The sequence below is a fragment of the Ictalurus furcatus genome, chromosome 14 (assembly GCF_023375685.1).
Source record: "Ictalurus furcatus strain D&B chromosome 14, Billie_1.0, whole genome shotgun sequence".
Lineage (NCBI taxonomy): Eukaryota > Metazoa > Chordata > Actinopteri > Siluriformes > Ictaluridae > Ictalurus > Ictalurus furcatus.
In genome coordinates this window covers 17,059,762-17,084,524 of record NC_071268.1, presented here as the reverse complement: position 1 = coordinate 17,084,524, position 24,763 = coordinate 17,059,762, and the positions used below count along the sequence as shown (strand labels likewise).

At 38.7% G+C, this 24,763-nt stretch overlaps 1 protein-coding gene across 2 annotated transcripts; it reads left to right on the top strand.

Annotated features, from left to right (window-relative positions):
* The first annotated feature begins 17,522 nt into the window (after positions 1 to 17,522).
* On the top strand, positions 17,523 to 24,702 carry ccdc33 (coiled-coil domain containing 33). 2 transcript variants are annotated; one of them, XM_053641881.1, is made up of 8 exons: positions 17,523 to 17,722; positions 18,297 to 18,481; positions 18,610 to 18,676; positions 21,506 to 21,701; positions 23,275 to 23,363; positions 23,688 to 23,819; positions 23,992 to 24,085; positions 24,352 to 24,702. In XM_053641881.1, exons 1-8 carry the CDS (start codon positions 17,678 to 17,680, stop codon positions 24,534 to 24,536), a joined length of 993 nt encoding a protein of 330 aa, XP_053497856.1. In that variant the 5' UTR covers positions 17,523 to 17,677; the 3' UTR covers positions 24,537 to 24,702. The 2 variants fall into 2 exon arrangements, with proteins under 2 accessions (XP_053497856.1, XP_053497855.1); XM_053641880.1 differs by having other exon boundaries at positions 17,523 to 18,481.
* Positions 24,703 to 24,763: the final 61 nt, after the last annotated feature.

The window sequence follows — 24,763 nt, the reverse complement described above, 5'->3', positions numbered from 1 at the left end:
CTTTGTCTCTCACTTTTCCATAAATCCCAAAAATATAACTTAAAGTGGAAAACAGAAAAATGAGTTGTCATATTTTTCAGCATTTGGTAATCATTTAGTTTTTTTGTCCCCCCCAATCAGTTAATTAGACTGATGATAGAAATTACAAGTACGTTATCTCAAATGCAGGTACTGGAAATGCTGTGTGTGTGTGTGTGTGTGTGTGTGTGTGTACACTGCACCCTTCAGATGTCTTTCACCATCCTTTCAGCAGGTCCTGACACACACACACTGTGCTGCTAATAATAGCGAGGCTTGCCAAGCTGCACTATTGGAAGTGTGAATTCATGTTTTATTTATTTATTTATTTTGATTCATTCCCAAATGGGTTTCCCGTGCCAGTGTTGTAACTGTAATCTCAGAACGACTGCTTGGCTGTCACCTTCACGTTTTCATTTTCTGGCTGTGTGCTTTGGAATAGGTATGTGTGTGTGTGTGTGTGTGCGTGCGTGCGTATGTGTGTGTGTGTGTGTGTGTGTGCACGTGCGTGTGTGTGTGCTCACCACCTCATCAATCAGCCAATCTCTATAACAAAGAACTGTTCTTATGGTGACCGTGTCTGTCAGTCAGAGTCAAATATAAAACAGGATCACTTCTTTTCTCCTTTCTAATCTTTCTCTCTATACCTGACTCCTGTTTGCAGTTTATCTGTCCATCTCCTCCTTCTGTCTGTGTGTGTGTGTGTGTGTCTGTGTGATGTCTGTTCCGTTCCCACAGCCTCCTGAATCTGTCTTCACTCTGCCGGTGCTCACAGCTCAGGGCCAGCCTCAGGTCAGACACATTTCCCATACACTCATTTCTGACTCACTCGTGCGTCAGCTTTTTCACACTTATCTTGACTTGCTTTGCTCTTACTTTAACTTATACATGACATTCTTTATCTGGTTGAATGCAAGACTTGTAAGTGAATTTTATGTATATTGAATTACATTGTACATAACTTAACTATCTCAGTGTTTCTGTGATAGAAATATGATTATGCAGTCAGGCAAACAAACAAAGTAACAACGTTTAACCTAATATTTATTCTCATTTTCAGAATAGTCTATAAAACAATTGATTCATTATGGAAGGTTATCAAAATCTGAACACAGAGTCACACACAATGTGGTGTTATTAGACACCCAGCATTCATTAAACAAACAAACAAACAAACAACATTATTATTTATATTGTGTTTGTGTGTAGCAGTATTTCAGCTTAGCTGTACTTTCAGTACATACTAATAGTATAACTAATCCTATTCTTTCTCTCTCTCTCTCTCTCTCTCTCTCTCTCTCTCTCTCTCTCATTTTTATGTTTTCTCATTTTTCTCATTGCTTTTTGTATTTTTTCTATACTTCTCTGCCAAGTCCTGTAAACACAAACATACACTCATACTCATGCAGAACACTCTGACTGGCCTTGCTAGGTGACGTGTCATCTCCTGCTCTCTCACTTGAGGATAATGTGATTCCCACAGAGACAGAGCCATATTGATCTATCTGCTGAACTGCTTTTTTTCAGGAATTGCTTCTTATGCATATGTGTGCATTCATTTGATCTTTTGTGTAAACATGTTCAGAAATTCAGCTCATCACAATAAAGAGCACAGTGCAACAGTGTCCTTACTGTGGGTTACATGTAAACATCCCTATTTATTGCATAAGTAGCAATGACCACCACCTGCCCTGGAATGTGTATTCTGTATGAGTGTGTGTGGAGGCAACAGGAATGGCCTAGCATGCTGGTCCTGTACCATCTGTGCCCAGTCAGTGCTGTGGCATGTCTCCATGTACAGGACGTTCTATAGCCAATCATATAGTAGTCCCATAGTATGAGATGCAATATGAAGGAAATCCTGTTCTTTATATTTTTTAGATCTATATGAGATGTCTGATTTTAACATTAAGAGATTAAATTAATGTTTGTACGCTACTAAGTAAATATACAATGGACTATATTTATATTTGACTATGATTAATGTCCATACTTTTATCTAAATCCCGTATGAAGGATTTGCCCTTCTAAAACCACATTTAAATCCAGTTTTTCTCTTCAGAAACTTGTGCCGATTTTACTTGAAGTACTTATCTTACATCAAAGCTTGCTTTTTATTGCTGAATTTTAATTTCTGAGCCAAAGATCCTTAAAATCTGCAATCACTTACATGATTAGAATGTCAGTGTGCTGTGTAATTGCCCCACGATTAAGCCAAAGAGCGAATCGATTCTGACTGGAAGAGTCACTATCACTATTGACCTTCGTGTGAGCTCTGGGTTGCTGGTGCTAGTGACATTTCGGCAGTGGAGCTCTCAGGGGAGAGGCACTCATCTGTAGCAGCCCATCTTTCACTCCTGATGTGTGCCGACTTCAGCTGCACACATTTGGCATGCAGAACACAGGATAACTATTTAGTATTCACAGAACTACACAGGATAATTGCAGACGCTAAGTAAAGTGTGCTCCAGTAATAGTTATTAGTCCTTACTAGTTTATTTTATGCTGTAACAGGATTTTAAGAAGGTGTAGTTAAAGGAGCAGAGTCATTAAGTCATTGTGGAGTTTATTATTAGAGTCATGACTGCTAGCATCTGTCTCCCTCCAGCTTGCCTTGACCACTGTACCCCCACACTTTGAACTCAAGACCTCCTCACCTCCACCTCTTAACCTGTTTTTTGCTGTGTATCGTTTACTCCTGTCTTTCCCTCTACCACCATACATAGGCTAGCCTCAGGGTACTGTGCCAAGCAGCAGGCCAAAGCCCAGTGCCCGCAGGGAATAGGCCATCTGCTAGCCATGCCAGCCCTGCTGGTCTCCCCACCCATGCAGAAGTAGGCAGGCGCCATACACACTCACACCTCATCTCAGAACAACAGCATTACCCTCAGGGCCCAACAAGTTCTATGCCAGCTTTCCATGTCAAGAGCCACTCTATCCACAGAGCCAGAGACACTGACTGTAATTTAGACGTTGGAAACAGACTTGGAATTCTTTCTTGTTTTTCCTGCTAGTCTCGTTATACTGCATAGTCCTAGCAGTCTAGCAATCACATAGCTTCTTCCTAAATTGTGCCTATTTTCCATTCTCCTAATCATTTGTGTTTCATTTCAATCTGTGGTTGATATATATTCTTTACATAATAATAACCACACGTAGTGTATATGATAACTGAGGTTTAAGTAGTCCATATCTCAATGTTATAAAGACTAACCAATAAAAAATGTTCTGACTGTGTGCAGGACTCCATCAAGACACCTAAAATAACTTTCTAAAATAATGTTTATCTACTAAGTCTGTAACCCAGATTTATATTCATATGGTTAAATGATACGAAAACAAAAAGCAGATTGTGACTTAACTCTTTCAAACACAAGGCATACAAACAGAATGAAAAAGGTAATTATATGGAGCATGATATGCATAGGTTGCTGAGGATATCACCCTAAATCACCTTTAGTTACTGCTTCTGATCAATCAATATGTCCTGTGGGAAATGTGCAGATTTCACAGCCAGGATCACCTGAAGAGCAGCCAGTGTGGAACCACTGCTTCCTGTTCCTGGGTCGTGACTGTGCCACTGCCTTCACTCCGGGAAAACCTTTGGTACTCGAGTACTATCCTGCAGCAACAGGTTCAGACTACACTCTTTTATTCAGACCAATGGGATGTGTGCTGTAATATTGCTTGCATTTATTGAGAGAAGCAATATTATCTCTGTCCCTATAATCGCTAATATTCCTTGTGGAAAGAAATTACCAGCTGCAAAAATAATTTAATGCTATTGTCATGCTGCGGTGGGCCAGTTTGGGTATCTTCTCATCTACAGTTTATTACAAATTGTGCATACACTTAGGGCAAAACAAGAAAGACAAACAAATGTAATTTATACCAACATAACATTTAGTGTGTTAGGTTTCACAGATGTTACTTCATTAATACAATAACGATTAAACAAGATGATCAAATAGTGCATGTTACCATCAGGTAAAGTTTGCAACATTTTGTCAAAGTAATATAAATGTGTGGTGGAATGGGACAAACCCTTTACATGGTGAAATTTTGGCATACCCTATTTAGTTCTGAGCTGTAATATGTTTGTCTTTTGCATGTATCTCAGGCAGAAGTAAAGTAAGTCATGACATAATATATAACATAAGTTTTAAATCGCAATTAAAAACTCTGTTCTTATTGCTATGCAGGAGCATTGCAGGCATTTTGACAGCCAATATCTGATGTCCGTTTCATTACAGCATGTAGCTATCCAACATCCAACAACATGATATAAGACTAACAGTCATTGTGTGAGGAAATTGCACTCAGCTTGCAAGTTTTTCAAAGACATAGCCAGACTGCCTGTTTTTAGCACTGTGTTAAACTGGCCTAGCAAAGATTAAAAAGTAAATAAAAACATTTCCACATTGTTTTGGTGAAGCAAGTCCTCATGAAATCAAAATTTGAAGTTTTGTGTCTTTTCGTATGAATGGGTTAGCCTTCTGTTCACCTGTTAAGCTAGTGTGCTTCAAAACAATGACAAAATTTGCATTTAGAAGATAAATTCATTCAAAATTTACAGTCTCTCTCTACCATCAATACGGATCAAAAATTTTGATGACGTCATTCTACATTTCAGCTTCTCATCAGATGTTCTGTCCAGTCAAATGCTCTCAAAAATATAGTGTCCCACTGCCACACATACATTGAATAGAATACATTTAACCAGATATTAAATAGATACAGTACAAGATCTTTCTTTTGTAGTAATGAATACCATGAGCTGGCACCTGAGGAACCCTGTAGCATTATCAGCCCTGAGTCTAAACCAGCAACTCTACAGCAGCCTAATGTCTGAGAGAGGCCAGAGAGGCGTGAGACTGCAGTGCCTACCTCTACAGGTGAGAAAGGAGGTTGATTCTTATCCAATAGTATTGATAGGATTTTTACTAACACTATGCTGGCCCGTGTATGTACTGTATATCAAACTTATTGCTACCAATGACAGATTTTTGGAATTTCCCCACTTTTTAAAGCTATCCTCTGAAACATTCTCATCTTTAAAACAAATAGGTGATTTAGAATTAATGGTGTCATATATATGCTATGCTGCACAGGGTGGCTCACTGCAGACCATTTCATATACGTCACACTCCGTCAGTCTTGTGCTGCGTCTCATTGACTCAGAGGTTTGTAAACAAGAGTGGTCTCCGCCAATCAAATTACACCAGTCTTTCACCCATGTCTCTCTCTCAAGTATTTTTCCTATTCACATGACAATTTCATGCACTGTTTTTTTTTTGCTAGTAGCCAAAGGTACATTTTCAAAATTTAGTAAAGAAATATGTGGCATAGGGTAATGCTTCACATTATGGTTATTGAAAGTAATAGCAGTAACACACGGTAGAATAATGCCTAATGCAGGAAATTCATTTTACCAATTTACAAGAGCATAATCATCATCATGTACAGCATAACAGGATCTCTTAGTTGTGTTATGTGAATACAAAATGAGCTGATGCTCACAAATCCATCTATATGCAAGTCTTGCATTGTAAGACAACTGAATGTGACAAGCTTCATACGCTATGCACATGCACACACACATACACACACACACACCCACACACACACACACACATGCACACAGAGCCCACAGTGTGAAGAGGGTAGTGAAGCTGTTTTATTGCCCTATAATAATTTCTATACAGCATTATTATCTTAATGCAGCCATTTTTACGGGCTGCAGGGGATAGGGAGCAGTTTACTGGCTCTCTCAGGAGCACTCTTAGTCACAGTATCCATCTCCATCTGTCTCTCCATCTCTCGCTCCCTTTACTAATCTCTCATTCCTCCTCAAAAGCTGCCTCATAACGAGCTGGGCATGTTCTAGTGACTTGGATTGGATGGCACCGTGATTATTAAATGTGTTATTCTGTTCCCATAACATTTGAATATTTAGTTCTAACTGTCTTTAATTTTGTGCTTTACTTTCTTTCAGACAATATATTTATATTATTATATATAATATATTTTCTTGTTTTTCTTTTGGGAGTATTTTCCACATTTGTAATATAGAAGTGTTTATTAGCTGTTTTATTTGTGTTTTATCAGCTACTTTGTTTACTCTGTCTAACACAACTCTGATTGAAACAATCAAACAATTATCATGCCCTTAAGGAAAATAATTTCAGCACTGTTTTACTGATAATCAGCTTTACATTTTAAAGTAATGGCCTATGATTTTTCTGCATGGTGCCCACGAATGTGCAGAGTAAAGCTCCCGCTCTGTTTGTCAGCTCAACAGGAGGGTGAGGGTGGGCGACTGTGAATGTGGGTTTGGGTACTAGAGTGTTAATTGCGTACGAGAGTTGGATCCGAGATCATGCAGACATGATGGTGTGAAGTGAACAGAGACAACAGATGAAGAAAGATACTAAAGAGTGGAGGAGGAGCAGGAGGAAAGAAATGGACCTGAGTTCTCTACGGGCTATTGGGTGAACAGCTCATACATCAGGAAGAACATATATTTCTTTGTTTTGAACAGCTTGACAGACTGGGAATTTGTCTCTAATAAGGCTACAAATCTGGGATCAAATGAGAATATAGATGGCAAAATATGAATGTATATTTTCTTTTTTTTTATCATGTAATTTAACAATTAATAAACAATCTGCTATAAAGTAAATTGCATTACAACAGATTTCAGAGCACTTTAGCATCCGCGGGTTAAAATGGAAGGTCATGTTAAGCCACAGTGTAAACTGAAGCTTCTGAAGGAAGGCACAGAGAGCAAAACTTAAGAGTGAAATGAATTGTTTATTTTTTTTTTACGATCCTATTTTTCCAGTTATAGATGAGTGGTCCCATTTGGGCTGTAAATGTAGAGGAAACCACTCAGAGGACTGTTATTGCAGCACTGAAACATTAATGTTTTTTGTGTGTGTTTTTTTTGCTACTGTTCTCGGGAACCAGTGGCTGCTGCTGTTCAGACTCTATGTAATTATCTTTCAGGCTATTGCCCTGCTTGTCATGCAGCTGTAAAACCAGAGACCAGGAAGGGGCAGAGCAGGTGTGTGTGAATAAGTGCATGTGTGTGCATAAGTGTATGAGGGGGGTGGGTGAATGGGTGGGTGCACATGCACTGCCTTGCAGATTAATTCACACTCTTGCCAGCCACATGCAAGTTGAGACATGATTTTCATTAAAACAGAATTGTCTTATTCATTGCCTGATGTGTTATTTAGTCTTACCAGCATGAGACATCTTTGGGGCTCAGATATCGTACATCACTCTGCTGATTTTCATTCACACATCCTTAAATTCACATTTGTCAAAGCCATTATTTTAGGGGTGGTAATGTAATCTCAGACTGTCCTTCAAAATCATATGTGCAGTAGTAGCACATTTTATAAAGGTATTTAATTTTTTTTGTCTGTGTTCTTTCTTTTGTTCTGAATTTCCATTGAACAAACCCCCAGTGTCAGTAGAACCTGCTGGGCAGCAATGTACGGTGCCAGGCAAACAGGTGCTCCCATTTTTCCTGATGTCAAATTACACATTAGCTTCCAAAATGATTCCGACAACCCGACAAATGCAAAAATACAGACATCTGTTGTGTATAAATGGACTGGCAACACAGCGTTTGAATGCAAATGCTGTGAAACGCTTGTCATCCAGCCTGCAATCCCCATCCCTTTCATCCATTCCAGGAGTTACATTGACATAAAAATGCATCATTTTATATATTAAACCAAGTCTCTTATTCAGAGTAAGATAGAGGAAGGTCTAAGGTTTTTGGTTATCTGGTATTAAAAGCTGAGACATGGATCCAAGTAAGAGGAAGGAGGAAGAGAAGGCTGAAGATGGATGCTGGTTAGGAGATATGACAAAGTTACAGTTTAAAGCAGCCCAGAACTTACAACATGGCTAAGTTGGTGTGTCAGAGGAGTATATAGGACAAATAGGCTTGTTTTCTGCACTAACCTGCTCAATGACTGCTTGAAAAAGACAAACTGGTGTTTGCTAGAGGTTAGTGTGCTGGAGTGAAATGCATGTATACATGTGTATTGTGTGTATGTGCCTGCTTGCCTCCATGTGTTTGCCTGTGTTTTTGAGGCACACTCACTTGCTTGACTAATGAGATGGACTGAGCTGGGGCATGGGGGGTTGAGACATGTCTTTGTCAGACTGCACACACTTATGCTTCCCTCTCACGCTGTGCTCCCTTCTCCCAGGGGAGGCCTCTGAAACCTGTTAATTGAATCAAGTGCACATGGTGCCTCCCCAGCCCTGAGCCTCAGAAAAAGCCAGATCTGAGCTGTGATGCTTTTGTTTGGCTCAGCACTATGGACAGAGCCCAGAGACATGCTGCTGCAACTGGTTGCTGCTTCGGGAGTGAAAAGGCATTCTGGGTGTATGTCATGTGGTCCAGGGGGCTGTTAATAAAGCTCTTGAATGTGATTGCAGTCTGTGTCGTATGCTGGAGGATGGATGTAACGAATTAAAAACAACATGTAGAGCACAATACAACTGTTGCCTCTGCTCATTACTGTTTGGGAGAAGTGTAAGGAATACGGATGAGCAGCGGCTCAATGAGAGTGTGATAAATGATTCTGCACCGCTGCCATTTGTTTTTGACACGGCTGGTGCAGGAGGTCAATCGTGTGTGTCTGGGGAGAAGCACTCAGGTGGGAAAGGAATGACAGAAGAATGTTAAACAGGACAAAAGTATTGTGTGTCTGTGCATAGTTTATGCTTCGTGTCTCCGATATCATATTACCTCAGTGACCAGATTAGGATTAGTGTTGCTATTCTCACTCTTTAGCCCATATAAATAGTTAGTTTGTATTTTTATTTAAAAAAAAAAAATTGTAATGGCATCAGAAAAATATATTTAGTATTTAGTGTAAAAAAAAAAAATCATGGCATCTTTATTCAGTGCACGTTGTTGTTTTTTTTTAAAGTACTGTATGTATTATGGTAAAAATACTGACTATTTGTAATTATTGTTAATATTGCACTTTTTGTCATTGTCATTTTAACCTTGTTTGTTAGGAGATTTCGTTTGAGAGTGAAAGGAGATATTATATATACACTATATATAGTTATGCTAAATTATTTTTACATAAACATATGTTTACTTTTTAATCTGATTTTTCAAGATTTAGGGACTTCCTGTAGGACAGTACAATCAGTGAAATATAAGCTTATTTACTTCCTGTCCAGAGGGATAAGTAAAGTAGACCTGGATAAAAGACTAAAATGCAATGTGATGCAATTATGTATAACAGCTGGATCAGTTCTACTGATGTGCATCCGCTTATAATTACATTAGTTTGGAGTCTGGAAGTCCATTTCCAGCACACAGTGCCCATTTAGGGCAGAGTGCTGGTTGATGGTTTTAGTCTGGCAGCCTCTGCTCTCCTGGGCCATAATTCTTTACTCAACCCTCAGTGTCAATTATAGCTGCATGACCCACCTCTGAAAAGCTTTTATTTCAAGGTTATCTAGGGTGTCTCTTTCTGCATTAGCTCTTTCTTGCCTCTTTCTGTGTGTGTCAGCCATGCAGTTCAACAGTGCGGATTAAAAAGACATTGTGCCATAGCTGTTTGAATTGAATAACAGCAGTACAGAGCTATCCTGTTTCCTGTACAGATAATTCAGTGTGTGTGTGTGTGTGTGTGTGTGTGTGTGTGTGTGTGTGTGTGTGTGTGCGTGCGTGCTTGTGCATTTGCCTGCTTATCTCTTTGTTTTATAGCGTCCGGACTCCACCCTGAGCCAGGTGGACTGCAGATCACTTCCCTGTCTGGAACTCATGCTCCAGAATGAGTTCCTCTCTGCTCTTGTTGAAGGAAAGCTAGATGTTCCTCACACAGTGCTGGGGTTGGAGCAGGCAGACAGTGGAGACAACTCTCCGCTTATAGAAAACCACACCCTACACCAGTCCACTGTGAGTCTCCCTCACTTTCCACAGCCCTCTTTCACTCCTCCCCTCTCAGACCACCACACCCTCCTGCAGGCTGCTGTGAGCCATATCCATGCAGCTCTCTTCATCTTTCAGCTATTCTCCCTCTTGTCCTCTCCACGCCTTCTTTTTCTTACTCTTCCAGTCTTTTGTCCCCTTGCAGAAAACCACACCCTGCTGCAAGACCCCCTCCCATTTGCTCTACTCCACCCGTTGTGCATATCAACTACATTGATTAAATATAGTCATGATGATACTATGTAACAGAACTAATCTCTGTAGTAATTAATATGTGATTGTGTAGGTGATTCTTTGAAAGGTTAAAGGGTTCTTCACCTTGTCCCTTAAATTTATGCATAACCTTACAGCAAACGATTTCCCTTTTAGAGAACGTTCTAACTAGAAGAGTCAGGAACACTTAACTATCCAAATAACCCTCAAGGAAACCTTTTCCCAAGGATATACTTTGAAATGTTATTTAAGATGTAAATGGTATGTTGAAGCTGCTGTGTCTGTATTCGGCACTAATTAGGGTGACATAATTGCATACATATGCATACCCATGTTCCCTTAAAATTTTGCTTGATATTCTTACAATACTTCATCCTCAGACAGATTGAACATTCAATATTTAGCATTATCCCTGAATTGATTGGGAACACAGCGGCTGTCGATGGCTGCAAGTATGAAGCTGGTCAATATTCACCCTGAGTACACATTTCGAATTCATCAAGTCGCCTTATATTGTATTGATCCTTTTCGGATTGAACGCCTAGAATGGAATCTTCCTGAGCCTTTTCCTAGCAGTTTAAAACAATTTCATAGAGGTGATCGAGGACAATTATTCTTTTGTCCATCCGTAAAGAATAGACAGTAGGAAAAAACAAATCAGATGTTTTTGCTTCTCCTAAACCACTGGAAAAAAAAATAACAGTTGACTGAACCAGTTTCTTTAAATAAAATGATTCTGAAAGATTAAAGTGTCCATAAAGCATTAGTTACCAAACTCCTTAATAGAAGCCCATATTGGAGCTCAGTCTTGCTTTGTGATAAATCATTTATGTATTTTTTATTGGCAGGCGTGTGGTTTTCCCAACAGGACTGGCCTGGGGTTCAGATATTATAGAATAATGTATGCAGTCTTTGCCAGCTAGCACTGGAATGTACTGTTATTCTCAAACACACACACACACACACACACACACACACCCATGTATGTATGTATGTATGTATGTATGTATGTATGTATGTATGAATGTATGTATCTGTGCTGTGCTCCTATGGGACAGGGCACTGCAGCAGTGTGAGGGTGTCTGCTTTGCTGGCTGTCTGTCTGCCTGTCTGCCTGCCTGTCTGTCTGTCTGTATGTCCTACTGGCTCACTGGCCTCAGGGTGGAGTGTCATAGCTGTACATACCCACAGTGACATCTAGTGGTCAGTTGGAGTTTAATTGACTTTGTTGGTTTACTGTTATTTCACAGAGAACATTTTGGCCACTTTTTCCCTGGTGCTTTTTCATCTGAGCTGTCACAGTTTCATCACGCTGTCATGGATGCTAACAGAAAGATGTATGCTGTTGTGCACCGTTTAGTAGTCACTTTTGGATGTCATCTCTCGAACCCAGTCAAATGTCCTCTGCTCATTACACAAGTCCATGTTTTTCATGGTTTTCAGCCAGGATTATAGCAACGTCAGTAAGTACAGGTTCAGATGAGTCCAGCAAAATCAATCTGCTGGATGTACTGTGTGCAAAGCCAACACATTCCTGGCCTTGAGAGACAATGGCAATCAAGCTGGAGGGTGTTCTGAAATGTGTGTGTGTGTGAGTGTGGGCATGCGTGTGAAAGCATAGCGTGGGAGGATGCCGGAGGTGGGAGGCAAGGTTAAAGCTATAGATCTGTGTGAAAGAAAAGAACACAGTCACAGACTCAAGGCTGATCTTTGTTGAGAATCCCTGCAGGTGCTTTCATCAGCCAGGGCTACTTCACCATGTAACCTTCATACTAAGAGTGTCTAGTGAATGCTTTACATGCATTTATAAGCTCATCCAATTCTGTTGTTAATCTTAAATGTAGGCTAAATTTTTTAATTTTAATTTTCCAATTTGATTTTGAACTAGAAAACGCGCTTGTCTCGTAGAATTAAATTTCGAATGTAAAGTCTTGCTAGCTATCTTAAGACACTTTCATTAGCCCCTGTGTTATCACTTGGGTTATTTACTGCAGCTTGCAGAGCAGTGCTCCTGCTCTTGTCTGATAACAGTCTCTCGTGACTCACAGAGGAGAGCAGTGGGAAACAGATTTGCTTCTGTGGACTTGCTTTGAAGCGCCAGGGATGCTGCTGTATCCGTTTACAGCAGCTGTGTAGTCGAGAGAGAGAATGAGAGAGAGAGAGAGAGAGAAAGATGGGTGGGGGTGGGAAGGTGGGTATTGAAACATTGAACAGGACACCCTTCTATTACCATCAATTATGCGTGTTCTCTCTTCTTCGTCTCAAGCTCATAGTTGAATCACATTGTCCTAATTTTGACTTGTATTGTCTGTCCTCCTACACTATCTCCTTCATCTTAACACACTCTGAGCAGACTGTAAATCAGAAGAAAGACATCAGCATGATAAAGGAAGGGTCAAATGTTATGGAACGATGCAGATGATTGTGGAATTTATATTATCCTGGTCTTGTGTGTGTGTGTGTGTGTTTTTATATGTATTTGTATGTGTTTTACAGCTATTCTGCACTCCATCCTGGACAGTTTCCCTTCTGCTCTCTACTGATATGCACACTAGAGCCCAAGCAATTTATCAGGCAGTTATTTGTTCCACTGGCTTTGTCTTTTGGGGTATGATTGCATTACTGAATGTTTTTATCTCTCCACAATTATAGCTGTAGGCAGGTTTGCATTAGTTTTATGATCTGCATCTATAATCCCTGAAAGACTTAGATGTGCAGTGGTGTTTTCAGTTAATGCCTTTATGGAGTTTTATGGAGTTGCCCACTAACCCCTGCATATTTAAACTAAAGTAGACACAGAATAAATCATTACTGCCATTAACCATTCTCTGATCAGATTTCAATCCCACTCACACACCCCCAACCCCCCACCACTATCAGTTTCCCAAGACAAGATGGAGTCTGTGTCCTGGCCTGGCCTGAGCTGCTCTTAATGTCTGAGTGTGTGTGTGTGTGTGAGTGCGTGTGTGTGTGTGCGTGTGTGTGTGTGATCGTGCGTGTGTGCATGCGTGCGTGCGTGTGTGTGCTGCATATGCAGAAATAGACATGCCTCCAAGCTACCTGATGTCTTTATTTTTATTTTCATTGTATCACTCCTTAAACCTTAGTTTCAGGTTAGGGAAGCATATGCCTGCTGGGCACAAAGAACATTAAGTGTTTTTCTGCTCAGGTTGGCGTGTATAAATGTCACTCTCAATGTAAGCCATTATGCCATGCTTGTACTATACTTTGAAAAGGTCACAGAAGCCCTGTGGGAAGAAATGGGCGCAACTGGTGAACGTGTACCAGCAGAGTAAATTGTGGTTTGCATGGTACACCAGCGTGGTGTCACACTTGTAAATTTATTCAAATAACTCAATTTGTATAATATGAAACATAGGTTAAGTTTAGGATTAAGTGTGCTTACTGTGCTATCTTCAGTAGCAGTGATTTGCATGAAAATATTAATGGATATGTTGTTATAGGCACCACTGTGGTGTGTGTGTGTGTGAGAGAGAGATCAATCCGACATCCCATCAAGGGTGCATTTGCCATCACACCCACTGCATGTTCCTGGGATAGGCTCTTGAGCCACCACAACCATGATATGGATAAAGGGGTTACTGAAAATGAGTCAGTAAGTAGATATGTTTTATGATTATGAGGGAAATAACACTTCCCTTATTATGTAACCACTTACAACGGATTTGTAGTAGCATTGGATTTTTCAGCAGGGAACATCAAATCAACAGATAAAGTACCAACTCAGATTTTATTAAATTAACATTCCACATTATTATTACCCCAATAAATACCTCCTTCAAGCAACTACTTTACCTACAGTACAACTAAGCCCGTGGAAAAACCCAATGTTAATGCCCTACCAAGCAAACAGACCTTTAACAATTTACAAAGAATAACACAGTAACACACACACAAAAAGGGGGGTAGAGAAGAAAAGAGTGATGCTCAGCTTAAACATCTAGAGTGTTAACTAACTCATAATCCAAGAAGGGGCGCCAGAGTTTGTCAAAAGTCCTTAAAAAAACAGTGAGTGATAGTCTAATTTTTTCCAGTTTAATGCAAGTAAACAGTTCTTTGAGCCACATATCAAAGGAAGGGCATGTGACATGTTTCCATTTCAAAAGGATGAGACGTCTTGCTAACAATGTAGTAAAGGCTAAAGCCTTTTGATCCATCACTGAAAGGCCATCACCGACCGCCATGCCAAAAATGGCCAAAAGCGGATTTGGGTTGAGATCTATGTCAAAGGCATCCTTTATTTTAAATGTTTTAGTCCAGTAATCGAATAATCTAGGACATTCCCACACCATATGAATGAGATTCACTGGTGAATGCTTGCACCGATCACAGGCACATGCATCGCTGACAGAGGGGTATATTTTAGCAAGTTTAGCATTAGTATAGTAAACCCTATGTAGAATCTTACATGTATGAACGAGATCAAGAATGCGTTCCCAGTGTTCATCAGACAGCTCAAATCCCAAGTCCCCCTCCCAAGCACCCCTAACCTGACCTAGAGAGCCTGGATTAATATTATGAATCAGGTCATAAATGACAGAGATACAATGTTTTGATTTTGGTTCAAGCTTTGGCCAGTCACCGAATGGGGATTCGGGGGGGGGGGGGCAAATATAGTCAAATCAATCTAGTATTCACTATTACTATATTATATTTTTATCCATTTCAAGCTTTACATTTTTTTTTTATTGTCAAATAAATTTGCTTCTTTCTATATTTTTCTAGAATATTTCAAGCTTGAAATCATTCAAATAAAATCTAGAAATATGCTTAATAATCTTACATTTGTTTTATGGTAATCTTACAGTAGGAAATAATAGATAAATATGACCATATTCAATATATTTTCACCTGCTAAGATTACATTTCCTGCAGTGCAACTGAGAAGCTATTTCGTTGATAAAGTGGAACACAATTCCCAGATTCATTCCTCAGCAATGGATTCATTTTTATAACATATTATGTTATGTTTTTGTATTGAAATTATTAAATTTTTCTTGCCATTACATGTTTCATTCATATGAACAGTGGTTGGGTTTTTGTACTGCAAGTGTTTCTTGCACCTTAGCCAGCCACATGTCCTTCACCGAGGCTGCTGTCCTTGACTCACAGATACCATTCACACTCACAAGCAGCCACACACACAAATCCTACTGATGTGTTTCCCTAAATGCTGACCAGGCAGTTTATTGACAGGTCTTGGCCTAAACTAATAATCTAAAGCAAACAATAGAGTGTAGATTGATTTAAGTCATGGTAATTTTGTTTCAGATTATTAAAGATAAATTAGGATCAGTCATTGGACCTCACATGTTCATGCTCACAGTTCACTCGGGTCATGATAAATTCAATTATAGAAACTGTCATATGCAAGTAAAGTTAGTTATTTGAGACCAGTGCCTCTCCTTTCAAATTCACACTATATTGCTGGCATAGATTGCAGGATACAGAGCAGAGGGATCATTTCTACATCCTGTTGAAGGAAGATGATATCTCAAAGCTTTTAAAAATTAATGCAGCCTCATTCTGTATGATATTTATACTCAAATACCAGTCAGAATAAACAGAAATGCATAGCTACAGTATCTAAATAATATTTGGATAGTTTAAAAGAGAAACAGTATAATTCAGTGTTTGTATATTTTGTAAATTGTAAAGGATTATATTTTAAAATAAATAGTGCTTTTATGTAACAGCACTGGTTTTCTTGGTTTATATATATATATATATATATATATATATATATATATATATATATATATATATATATATATATACTGTAGATATTAAAATAAGCCTGACATAAATGCTTTAGGTGACAAGAAATGCAACTATGTGTGCCACAGATGAGAAACAGAAATGGCTAAAATCATGAAGGAAACAGAACAAAAAAATATGAGCAGTGGATAAGGTAAAAAGGATGATTTGAGGAGGAGAAGGGAGGAGAAGGTGCAGACAGAGCCCAGGAGCAGCAGTGAGGGAGCCTCCAGGGACGTAGCCCTGTTCTGACAGGCTAATTGAGCTCTGTGTGGCGGCGACAGACTCGAGCCTGTCAGTCTTCTGAAGGCCCATTTGCTGCATTTAGCAGGCTGTGTCCTGAATACTGATGCAATGATGACAGAGGCAAGCCTCCAAGCATATAGACCTCACAGAGCACGGCAATCAGCTTGCCACCTGGTGTCATAGCACTCATATGCTTTCTCTCCTTCTCTCTCTCTCTCTCTGTCACTCTCTATTTGTAATTGAACCACTAAACGTGACATGAACATGATGTTCTCTTAAATAATAAGGAACATTTAATTCTAGATATATTTCATTGGTTTGCCTAACTATTGCCTGTCTTTCCTTCTGATATTCTCAGATCTCTCTTATTTCCTCCCTCCTTCTGTTCTTCTTCTTCTCTCTCAAATGCAGTTGGCAGCGAGGATGGAATTAATTATTAATCATGGATTAAATCAGAAATATATTAACATATATTAAAAGGAATACTTTGCTAGACAAAAAGTCTAACACATATAGTATGGTTACTATGTTGTGTGTTTGGTTTTGTCAAAAGTTCTTCTTTGCACTCCTGAGAGAAGTATTTGCATCTATGAAAATGTGCAATTTGCGACTAGGCATCTCAGAGGTTGCTATTGGCTATGTTATCATTGCATGGGAAGGACTTTAGGGTCCCTTTCTTCACTGTCGCTATGCAACCTACCAGCCCTTGGGAAACTGTGGTCATGCAGTTTCCCTCACATTAATCTGATTGGTGGCTGCATTCACTTGATGAACATAACACTGCTCTGGGTGTGCTTATGACTAATTTGAGGCAAAAATATGAGACACAAAGTGATTAGCATTCCAGGAATTGTCATTTTAACAGGTATAATATTCAAGGTTTTCAGTCTAAATAATCAGAAGTAAGAATTACAGGACTAAAATGTAAAATCTATATATACAGACAGTTGAATTAATGGATTATTGATTTGTGTCATGGGGAGAAGAACATCTTGTATTCAGAAGCTAACTTTTGTCTTGCTGTGCTGCCAGACAGAGTCAGAATAAGGAAAAAGGCCTTCACAGCATGATCACAGAACTCGCTCATCAATCTTCTTCTGCACAAACGGACCATTCATTAGCAGATGATGAAGGCAGGGCAGGGCATCATAAGGCTTTAATGATTTAACCTGGACCTTCAAATGCCTCTTTGATTAAAAACCTATTTTGTCATGTTTCTTTACTGGAAGAAAATATCTTCTTTACAGCATATAGGTCCTGACAAGTAGTTCATTGAAATGTAATCTGAACAAAGACGAGAGCTGGAAGTCACTGTAGTTATGGGGGTTGCTAAGTAAGGCCTGTGTTGTAGAAACAGCCTAGTTTCAGCTGCTGCACTTTCATTATGGTGCTCTTTATCTTTCCCAATCTTACCACTGATTATATTTATAAATCCCAAATATAATGCAGAGCTCTAAGGAACCGCAGGTCCTTCCTGACACTACACAGGTATGCTGTGAGTAGAGAGTGTGTACAGTAGGCTGGTGTTGGTAGAAGCTGACTTCTTTTGAGAATTTTCTTTAATGAATTCTTTAAGATAGCTGGATTGTAAAGTTGTTTCTAGATCAGCAGTTAATTTCTACATGGAGAAGGCAAACACACTGGTGTTTGTTTGCAAGGGCTGGGCTGTTTTATTTACAGGGAATACTCTGTGTTGCCATATGACATCATAAAACTTACTAGAGGACTAAATATATGACTGTATTTGCTATAAAGGTGGACTATGTTTGAGTAGTCACTGAATATGTTTTACAGGCCCTTCACAAGAGCTGTAAGTATGAGTGACGCTGGGGAAAAATACTTTTATTCAAAATGTAAAATGGTTTTACATGATTAGATTAATTACTGTATGCTAAGAAAGCTATATACAAGTGGTTATATTTGTATGGTCATATTCTATAAATGTATATCTTTCCAGATTTCCTTCATGACAAAGTGTAAATTACAGATTTTCTACATAATAATGTCTTCCTTAAATGTGGTGATGTTTGAGGGTCTGCTTGCTCTCTGTGGTTCTGTCCAGCTCCAGAGGGATGGATATGATTTACCAGCATACGATGCCCTTGCCAAGATCCTCCTAGAATATCAGCACATCTTCAAAATACCCAAAGCTCCTCAACAAAGCAAAGGAGAACCAAAAGAACAGAAGAAGTCCATAAGGCCCTCAGAGCTTAACCAAACATTTGAAATCAGTTCTCTACACGAGAGGTGAATTGCTTGGATATTAACTTTAGCCATATTGAGTTATATTGTAATAATTTTTTTTTTGCATTTTTGACATTCAAATTAAATCAGTGGTGTTTTTTTTTATAATATTGTTTTGGGGAATATTCCAGACCCCCAGTGCCTAAGGTTCAGGATGATGATCCACATGTTGCAGAGATTACTGAACATCAGACAAAAGTGAGTTTTACACATTGTACCCTTTGAGTGTTTATTAGCCTCTCTAGAGTTCTTCTCTGAACTCAATTATAAATCTTGCACTACTTGTATTGTTCTCCGCTTGATATCACTTTGCATGTATTTCCTCATTTGTAAGTCGCTTTGGATAAAAGCGTCTGCTAAATCAATAAATGTAAATGAAAATAGCCGATACAGATCCCATAGCTCCAAATGAAAAGCCCTTGTCGGCTGAGGACATTGACTTCTATCTGACAAATTTTGGCACATTGGATTTGTAATATCTCAAAAAAAAAAAAAAAAAAAAAAATCTAACTCAAAAATTCAAACCTCCATTATGTTCTCTAAAGAGATTTATTCTTTCTTAGAAGAATTGTACAGTATGTCCATCTCATTTTCTCTGTCACCACTGTCACAGCCACTGCTTGAATAGATTAACATTTAAACACATTAAATTATGCAGCAGCATGGATAAGAATATTGATCAGATTTCTATAAGGGCATGGGTTTATTATTATTCTTGTGTTTTGGGGAAACAAAAGAAATGGCCACAGGCAGCCGGGATGTTTAAACCACCAGACACCAGAGGTACAAATTAAATGGAAAGAATACTGTATATTGGCATGACTTCATCAGCATGCAATCATCCCTGAACCCAGAGAGAGAAAGAGACAGAGAGAGATAGACAGAGAGAGAAAGAGAGAGAGAGAGAGAGAGAGAGAGAGAGAGAGAGAGAGAGAGAGAGAGAGAGAGAGAGTTTGTCCTGGAGCTACAGTAAGTGCTGTGTGGGCTTCTGGTGTTCTTCCCTCTGACCTCGCTCACTATTTCTTCTCTATCCTCCTGCTCTTCTCTTCCTTGTTTACACTACTTACTATGTACTCTCTTATTTCACCAAAATAATATAGCTTTGAACAGACTCCTCATTAGACACCACCCCTTCACTTCTCTCCCCTCTCCCCTCTCCCAGTGAGTCCCTAGTCTCCCATCTCATCACCAGTCATGATTCTCACCTTGCTTGTGTGCCCTTTCAATTAGGCGCTCGATTTCATCCAGAGGACTCAAGGGAGCTGCCTTCACACTGGCCCAGTTTGGAATCTCCTAATCACATGTGTTCTCTCCTCCCATCCCTGGCCGCTCATTATCACTACCATCCTCTCTATACCCCCTTTACCATAAATGTGGGTCCTGAATGATAGACATAGCTAAGAACTTGTACATGAAACAGAGATCCACAGAACGATAACAGCAGGCCTGACCATGCAATTCTTCAATCCATGCTATATATATTTCAGTGTAATGTGAAGGCTGTGCTGTTACTGTTTTGTGTGTTATGATGTAGCAGCAGTAACAAGGATTTTCATACATGGGATGGACCAAATGTGTTATATCTACTTAAGATTTATAGAAACTCTGTGCTAAACACTTTTCTTTGTTTTTGCATTGTAAACAGTAAAAATAAAGAGTCATAAAAATATTTTTTGTTTACAATTTGAATATACAGGGTTCACTGTTATATAATAATAATAATAATAATAATTATTATTATTATTATTATTATTATTATTATTATTATTATTATTATTATAAAATCACAGACCCTGATACAAATGTAAATTACAAACAAAAAAAAGATTCACTGGGTACATTATTTAAATATCAGGTGGGGTTTTCCTCACTTTTCCACTCATAGAATCCATTTTATTAAACTTGTTATTAGATTCTAAGTGATTTATTTAAAGGCATAATAGCTTTAATAATGCTGGCTTGTGGTTTCCAGTACTATAACAAAATTAGAAAAGAATATGTTACATGGCCCTATATGAATTAATTCACCTGGATTTTGGTTGTTTTTAAGGCTAATACTTTTTACACCCCAACAGAGTTCCATGCTTGCCAGTTTGTAAATACACAAACATACAAACAAATAAATAACTCAATTTTGTATGGAAAGCTATGACAATTAAAGTTAGGGTTGGGGTGGTTTCGGGTTGGGTGATTTAGCATTTCTCTCACAGAATATTCAAAAAGATTCAAGCAGACCTTTTAGAGAGTAGGCAACATACATGTAGCCTATTTACATGAAAAAAGATATTAATTTCCCTGTCAAGTCCCCTTTGATGGCATGGTATATGAAGCTTTGTTTGGAGGTGGTGTAGTCACTATGTCGACATATCGAGCCATGCTGTTTTATATAAAAGTGATTTTTTACCATTTTTGTAGGTAGACTGGATTACAGCCAGACATTAGCTTCTCCTTGACATGTTCCACTTTTGCTTTAACATGATTATAATGATAATACATGAATGTTAATTAAGCAGACATGAAGCCAGCTCAAACAAACAGCATTAAGAGTGACTGGTGTTAATCCTGTTATGTCAGTATGAAACACGTTCCACTCTAAATACTCTGTTTGTATAAAGGCTGTGAGGACACCTAGTGAATAGGGTTTGTAACTGCAATCTGTTGGTCATAAAGTAGTTTTCAGCATAACTATTTGGCTGAACTGTATCTGCAGTGAGACGCGTTTTCGTGTTCAAACCTGCTAGTATGAATAATTCAGCAAGTCAAATGTCAAACTTATGACATTTAGAGAACTTCTTATTTACAACAACTGGTTTACTGTATATGTAACTCTTCAATGAAATTCTCAGTACTAAATCAGATTTGAGTTTGTGCCTTAATGGAGATATCCCTATGCATTCTGGGAGCACTGCCACTGTGTCCATGAGTAATGCATCTACATTGCTTCAGATATCCTGTGACATAACATCCATCTTTCTGCATTTGTTTCCAAATCATCCAAGCAAATACTCATTTCTCTGTTTCTATCAGGAGCTGGAGAACTATCGTTCTGCCATGTGTAAGATGGCAGAGGACATCCTCACTCTGCGCACTCAAGTGGCCAGTCTGGAGGAGCAGAACAGTCAACTTCGCAGTGAGCTCTCTATGAACCATGAACTGGGGCGCACGCTGCTAGATGACACTGACATTGACGTCATGACCAAGGCTGAGATTACGGACAGAATAGGTAGAACATTTTTTTCTAGAAGTCTTCTTCTGTCAGTGTCTTCAGACTGACAGGTTTTACTCTTCGTTTTCTTCTTCTTTAGTGTTTATATAGTTAATTCTTTCTACATATATTTATTTCAACACTGTAAAGTCGTTAAGTTTATTTATGATTTGCACAGTATCTCAAGATACATGTATATTGAAATGCTGATGGTGAAACTCAAGTAACAAAATAACACACGCAACACAAGGTCTTAAACAAATGATCAAAACAGAATAAAATAAGTACTAAGTAATAGATACAATATATGTATGTGGGGAAAGAGAGAGGACAAATAATATTTGAACAAGTTTTGCACTAAAGTGATCAACTAGCATTGGAGCTATGTAGGAACCTAATAATTGCTCTTCAGTCTGCTTGTCCATGTATTTATTCCCCGATAGCAGGACAGGGTTCCAACCCATCGCAGGGCACAATCACGCACACATTCACATACCCACTCATACTCTACCAAATATTTAGTGATGCTAATCAGCGTACAACGCATGTCTTTGGACTTGGGGAGGAAACCGGAGGACCTGGAGGAAACCCCCTCTGCACGGGAAGAACATGCAAACTCAGCAGCGGGAATCGAATCCCCAACCCTGGAGGTGTGAAGCAAATATGCTAACCTCTAAGCCATTATTAATGAAATTGTGATTTGGGGAAAAATGTTTTAAATGTGTTAAATAAGTTTTCCCCACAGAATGAAGTTGTCATGTGAGCTGTATCATATTTCAGAGTAATGGTGAAGGTGCTGTCTTTCCCTCTGTGGATTGTGCCATAACTTGATAAGACTGTTCATTTAGCACTGAGTCTGATAAGCAGTCAGAGCCTTATCTCATGAAGGACAGTCTGTCACACACACACACACACACACACACACACACACACACACACACACACACACACACACACACACACACACAGGTATTCACAAGGTTCATAGACTTTTTAAGGCCATTAAAGCAAGTCAGGATTTAGTTCTGACGCAAATGGGGAAATCAACAGTGTCTTTCAGTGCTGTAGATGGTCTTGACCTCTTTAATGGCAAATGTTTTGGCTCATTTGCTATTAAACAGTCAAAAAACATTCTATTTTAATGTATTTAATGTCAGTATATTTCAGATAATTTTCAAAGTGTTTTTTTTTTTTCACCAAGGGAGCCATTTAACTGTTAAATAAATTCTACAGACCCCCCTCAACAAAGATATTCCTATGTACATAATCCAACTTTTCAAAGATTGTCATGTAAATATGTGCAGTAATATTTTGGCTATTTATTGGAACCATACAGCTTTTTATTCCTGACCAAACACATTAGGTCCAAGTTTACATTATATAAAAGCCTACTTGTTTTTGAGTTATTGAGGACTGAAAGAACTCATTCAAGTGACCAGCCGAATATGTTATCTATAAGAACTTGTTCATGAATATAATAACTTATTATATAACTTATTATATTACTATATATAGTAAAGTACTATATATAATATAGTATAATATATACTGCTCCATCCTTCTATCACTGATCAACACTTTTTTGTTCAAGTTTCTCTGAAGTGCAAGCTGGCTAGTGAGAGCAGTAAGGCAGCAGATCAGAGGGATAAGGTCCAGCAGCTTCAGAATGAGCTCATCAGGGTGAGTCATAGGCCTCTCTTTCTCTTGCCTTTCAGTCTGACATAGCTTTAACAAAGAGCCAATAGACTATGGCCATTCACATGGATGGCTTCATGCAATCTCAAATACATTATCCACTGTCTGCCTGTCATGCTTTTGTTATACTTACTTAAATGATGGGAATGCTGCTCTGAATAATATATCAATAATCTCTGCCCAAGGCCACTGATTGAAGATGGTCATACAGGTTATTGTGTTTCTGTTGTACTTTCTAAACTACATCTAACCTTCCTTTACATTCCGTTAACTGCTCTTGCCTAAAAGATTCCTTCTTGTTCTCTGTAGAAGAATGACAGTGAGAAGGAGCTGGTGCAGCTACAGCGAGCGCACCAACAGCAAAAGGTTGTGCTGCAGCGCTACCAAGGACAGATCAAGAAACTCTCAAGTCTGGAGGCTACAGTACGCCAACAGGAGAAGGTACTGCTCTGCTTGCTTCTGAGACAAACTACATTAATATTCACTTTATACATTTATATAATCTTACATCCTCTGTTTGCTGTATTATATTTGGAGATGCAACTTAAAGATTTCTTTTGGGATGTGTTTCCTGCATCACTAATTCTTATATTTCTTATCATTTCTTAATGAGGTTATTGAAAAGATGGAGAAGGTGCTGACCACAAAGCTGAGAGAGAGAAATAAAGAAAATGCAGAGAAGAAGAAGACGGTCGTAAAAGAAAAAGGTGTATCTATATAGAGTGAATATCCATTCCATATCATGTGGAAGTTCACCATGATAGTAAATGCACTTACATTTTAAATGAGCACAGACATGGCATTACAGCTCATTCCATGTCTAATGGAGTAATTATTGATTTGTGATTGATCTGCTGCTATAGAGTCAGTTCCTCAGAGAGGTAATGCTAAGGCCTGGATGCACAGCTCCAGGAAGGAAGTAGTAAGAAAATAAAGCTTATGAAGCAGTCCTTTAATATGTATGTATGTGTAGATACTGAGGAGAGCAGAACGAGAGAGATTGAGTCTATACTGGCTGCAGAAAACTCTCGCCTAAGATCAGAGCTGGAAAGACTTCGACAACAGCCACAGCCTATTATCATACAACAACCTGCACAGGTGCACCTCACAACACACACTCATAGTTTTCACTCTCTCAGACACTCCAACACACTTTAGTCTGTGACAATATCAGAACTTTGACTTTGATACCATTACCATGTGCAGTATAGAGATTCTCCATAACAAAATGACACTTTGGCCCAAAATGATTTAATAAATAAAGTACACAGACATACACACTGAAGTCAAGGAACACTGTTCAGATTGTACATTCAGATTAGTTAGTGCTAATGTCAAAATCTAAATATAGTAGATATGGTCAGTTGATTATACTCCTTTAAAAT

What these genes read in the sequence shown, in the direction of transcription:
- ccdc33 (XM_053641880.1), top strand. Translation starts at nt 18,123, where the DNA reads ATGCTAAGAAAGCTATATACAAGTGGTTATATTTGTATGGTCATATTC. An exon ending in ATCAGTTCTCTACACGAGAG is followed by an intron (nt 18,482 to 18,609) that starts GTGAATTGCTTG and finishes GGAATATTCCAG; the next exon opens with ACCCCCAGTGCCTAAGGTTC. An exon ending in TTACTGAACATCAGACAAAA is followed by an intron (nt 18,677 to 21,505) that starts GTGAGTTTTACA and finishes TGTTTCTATCAG; the next exon opens with GAGCTGGAGAACTATCGTTC.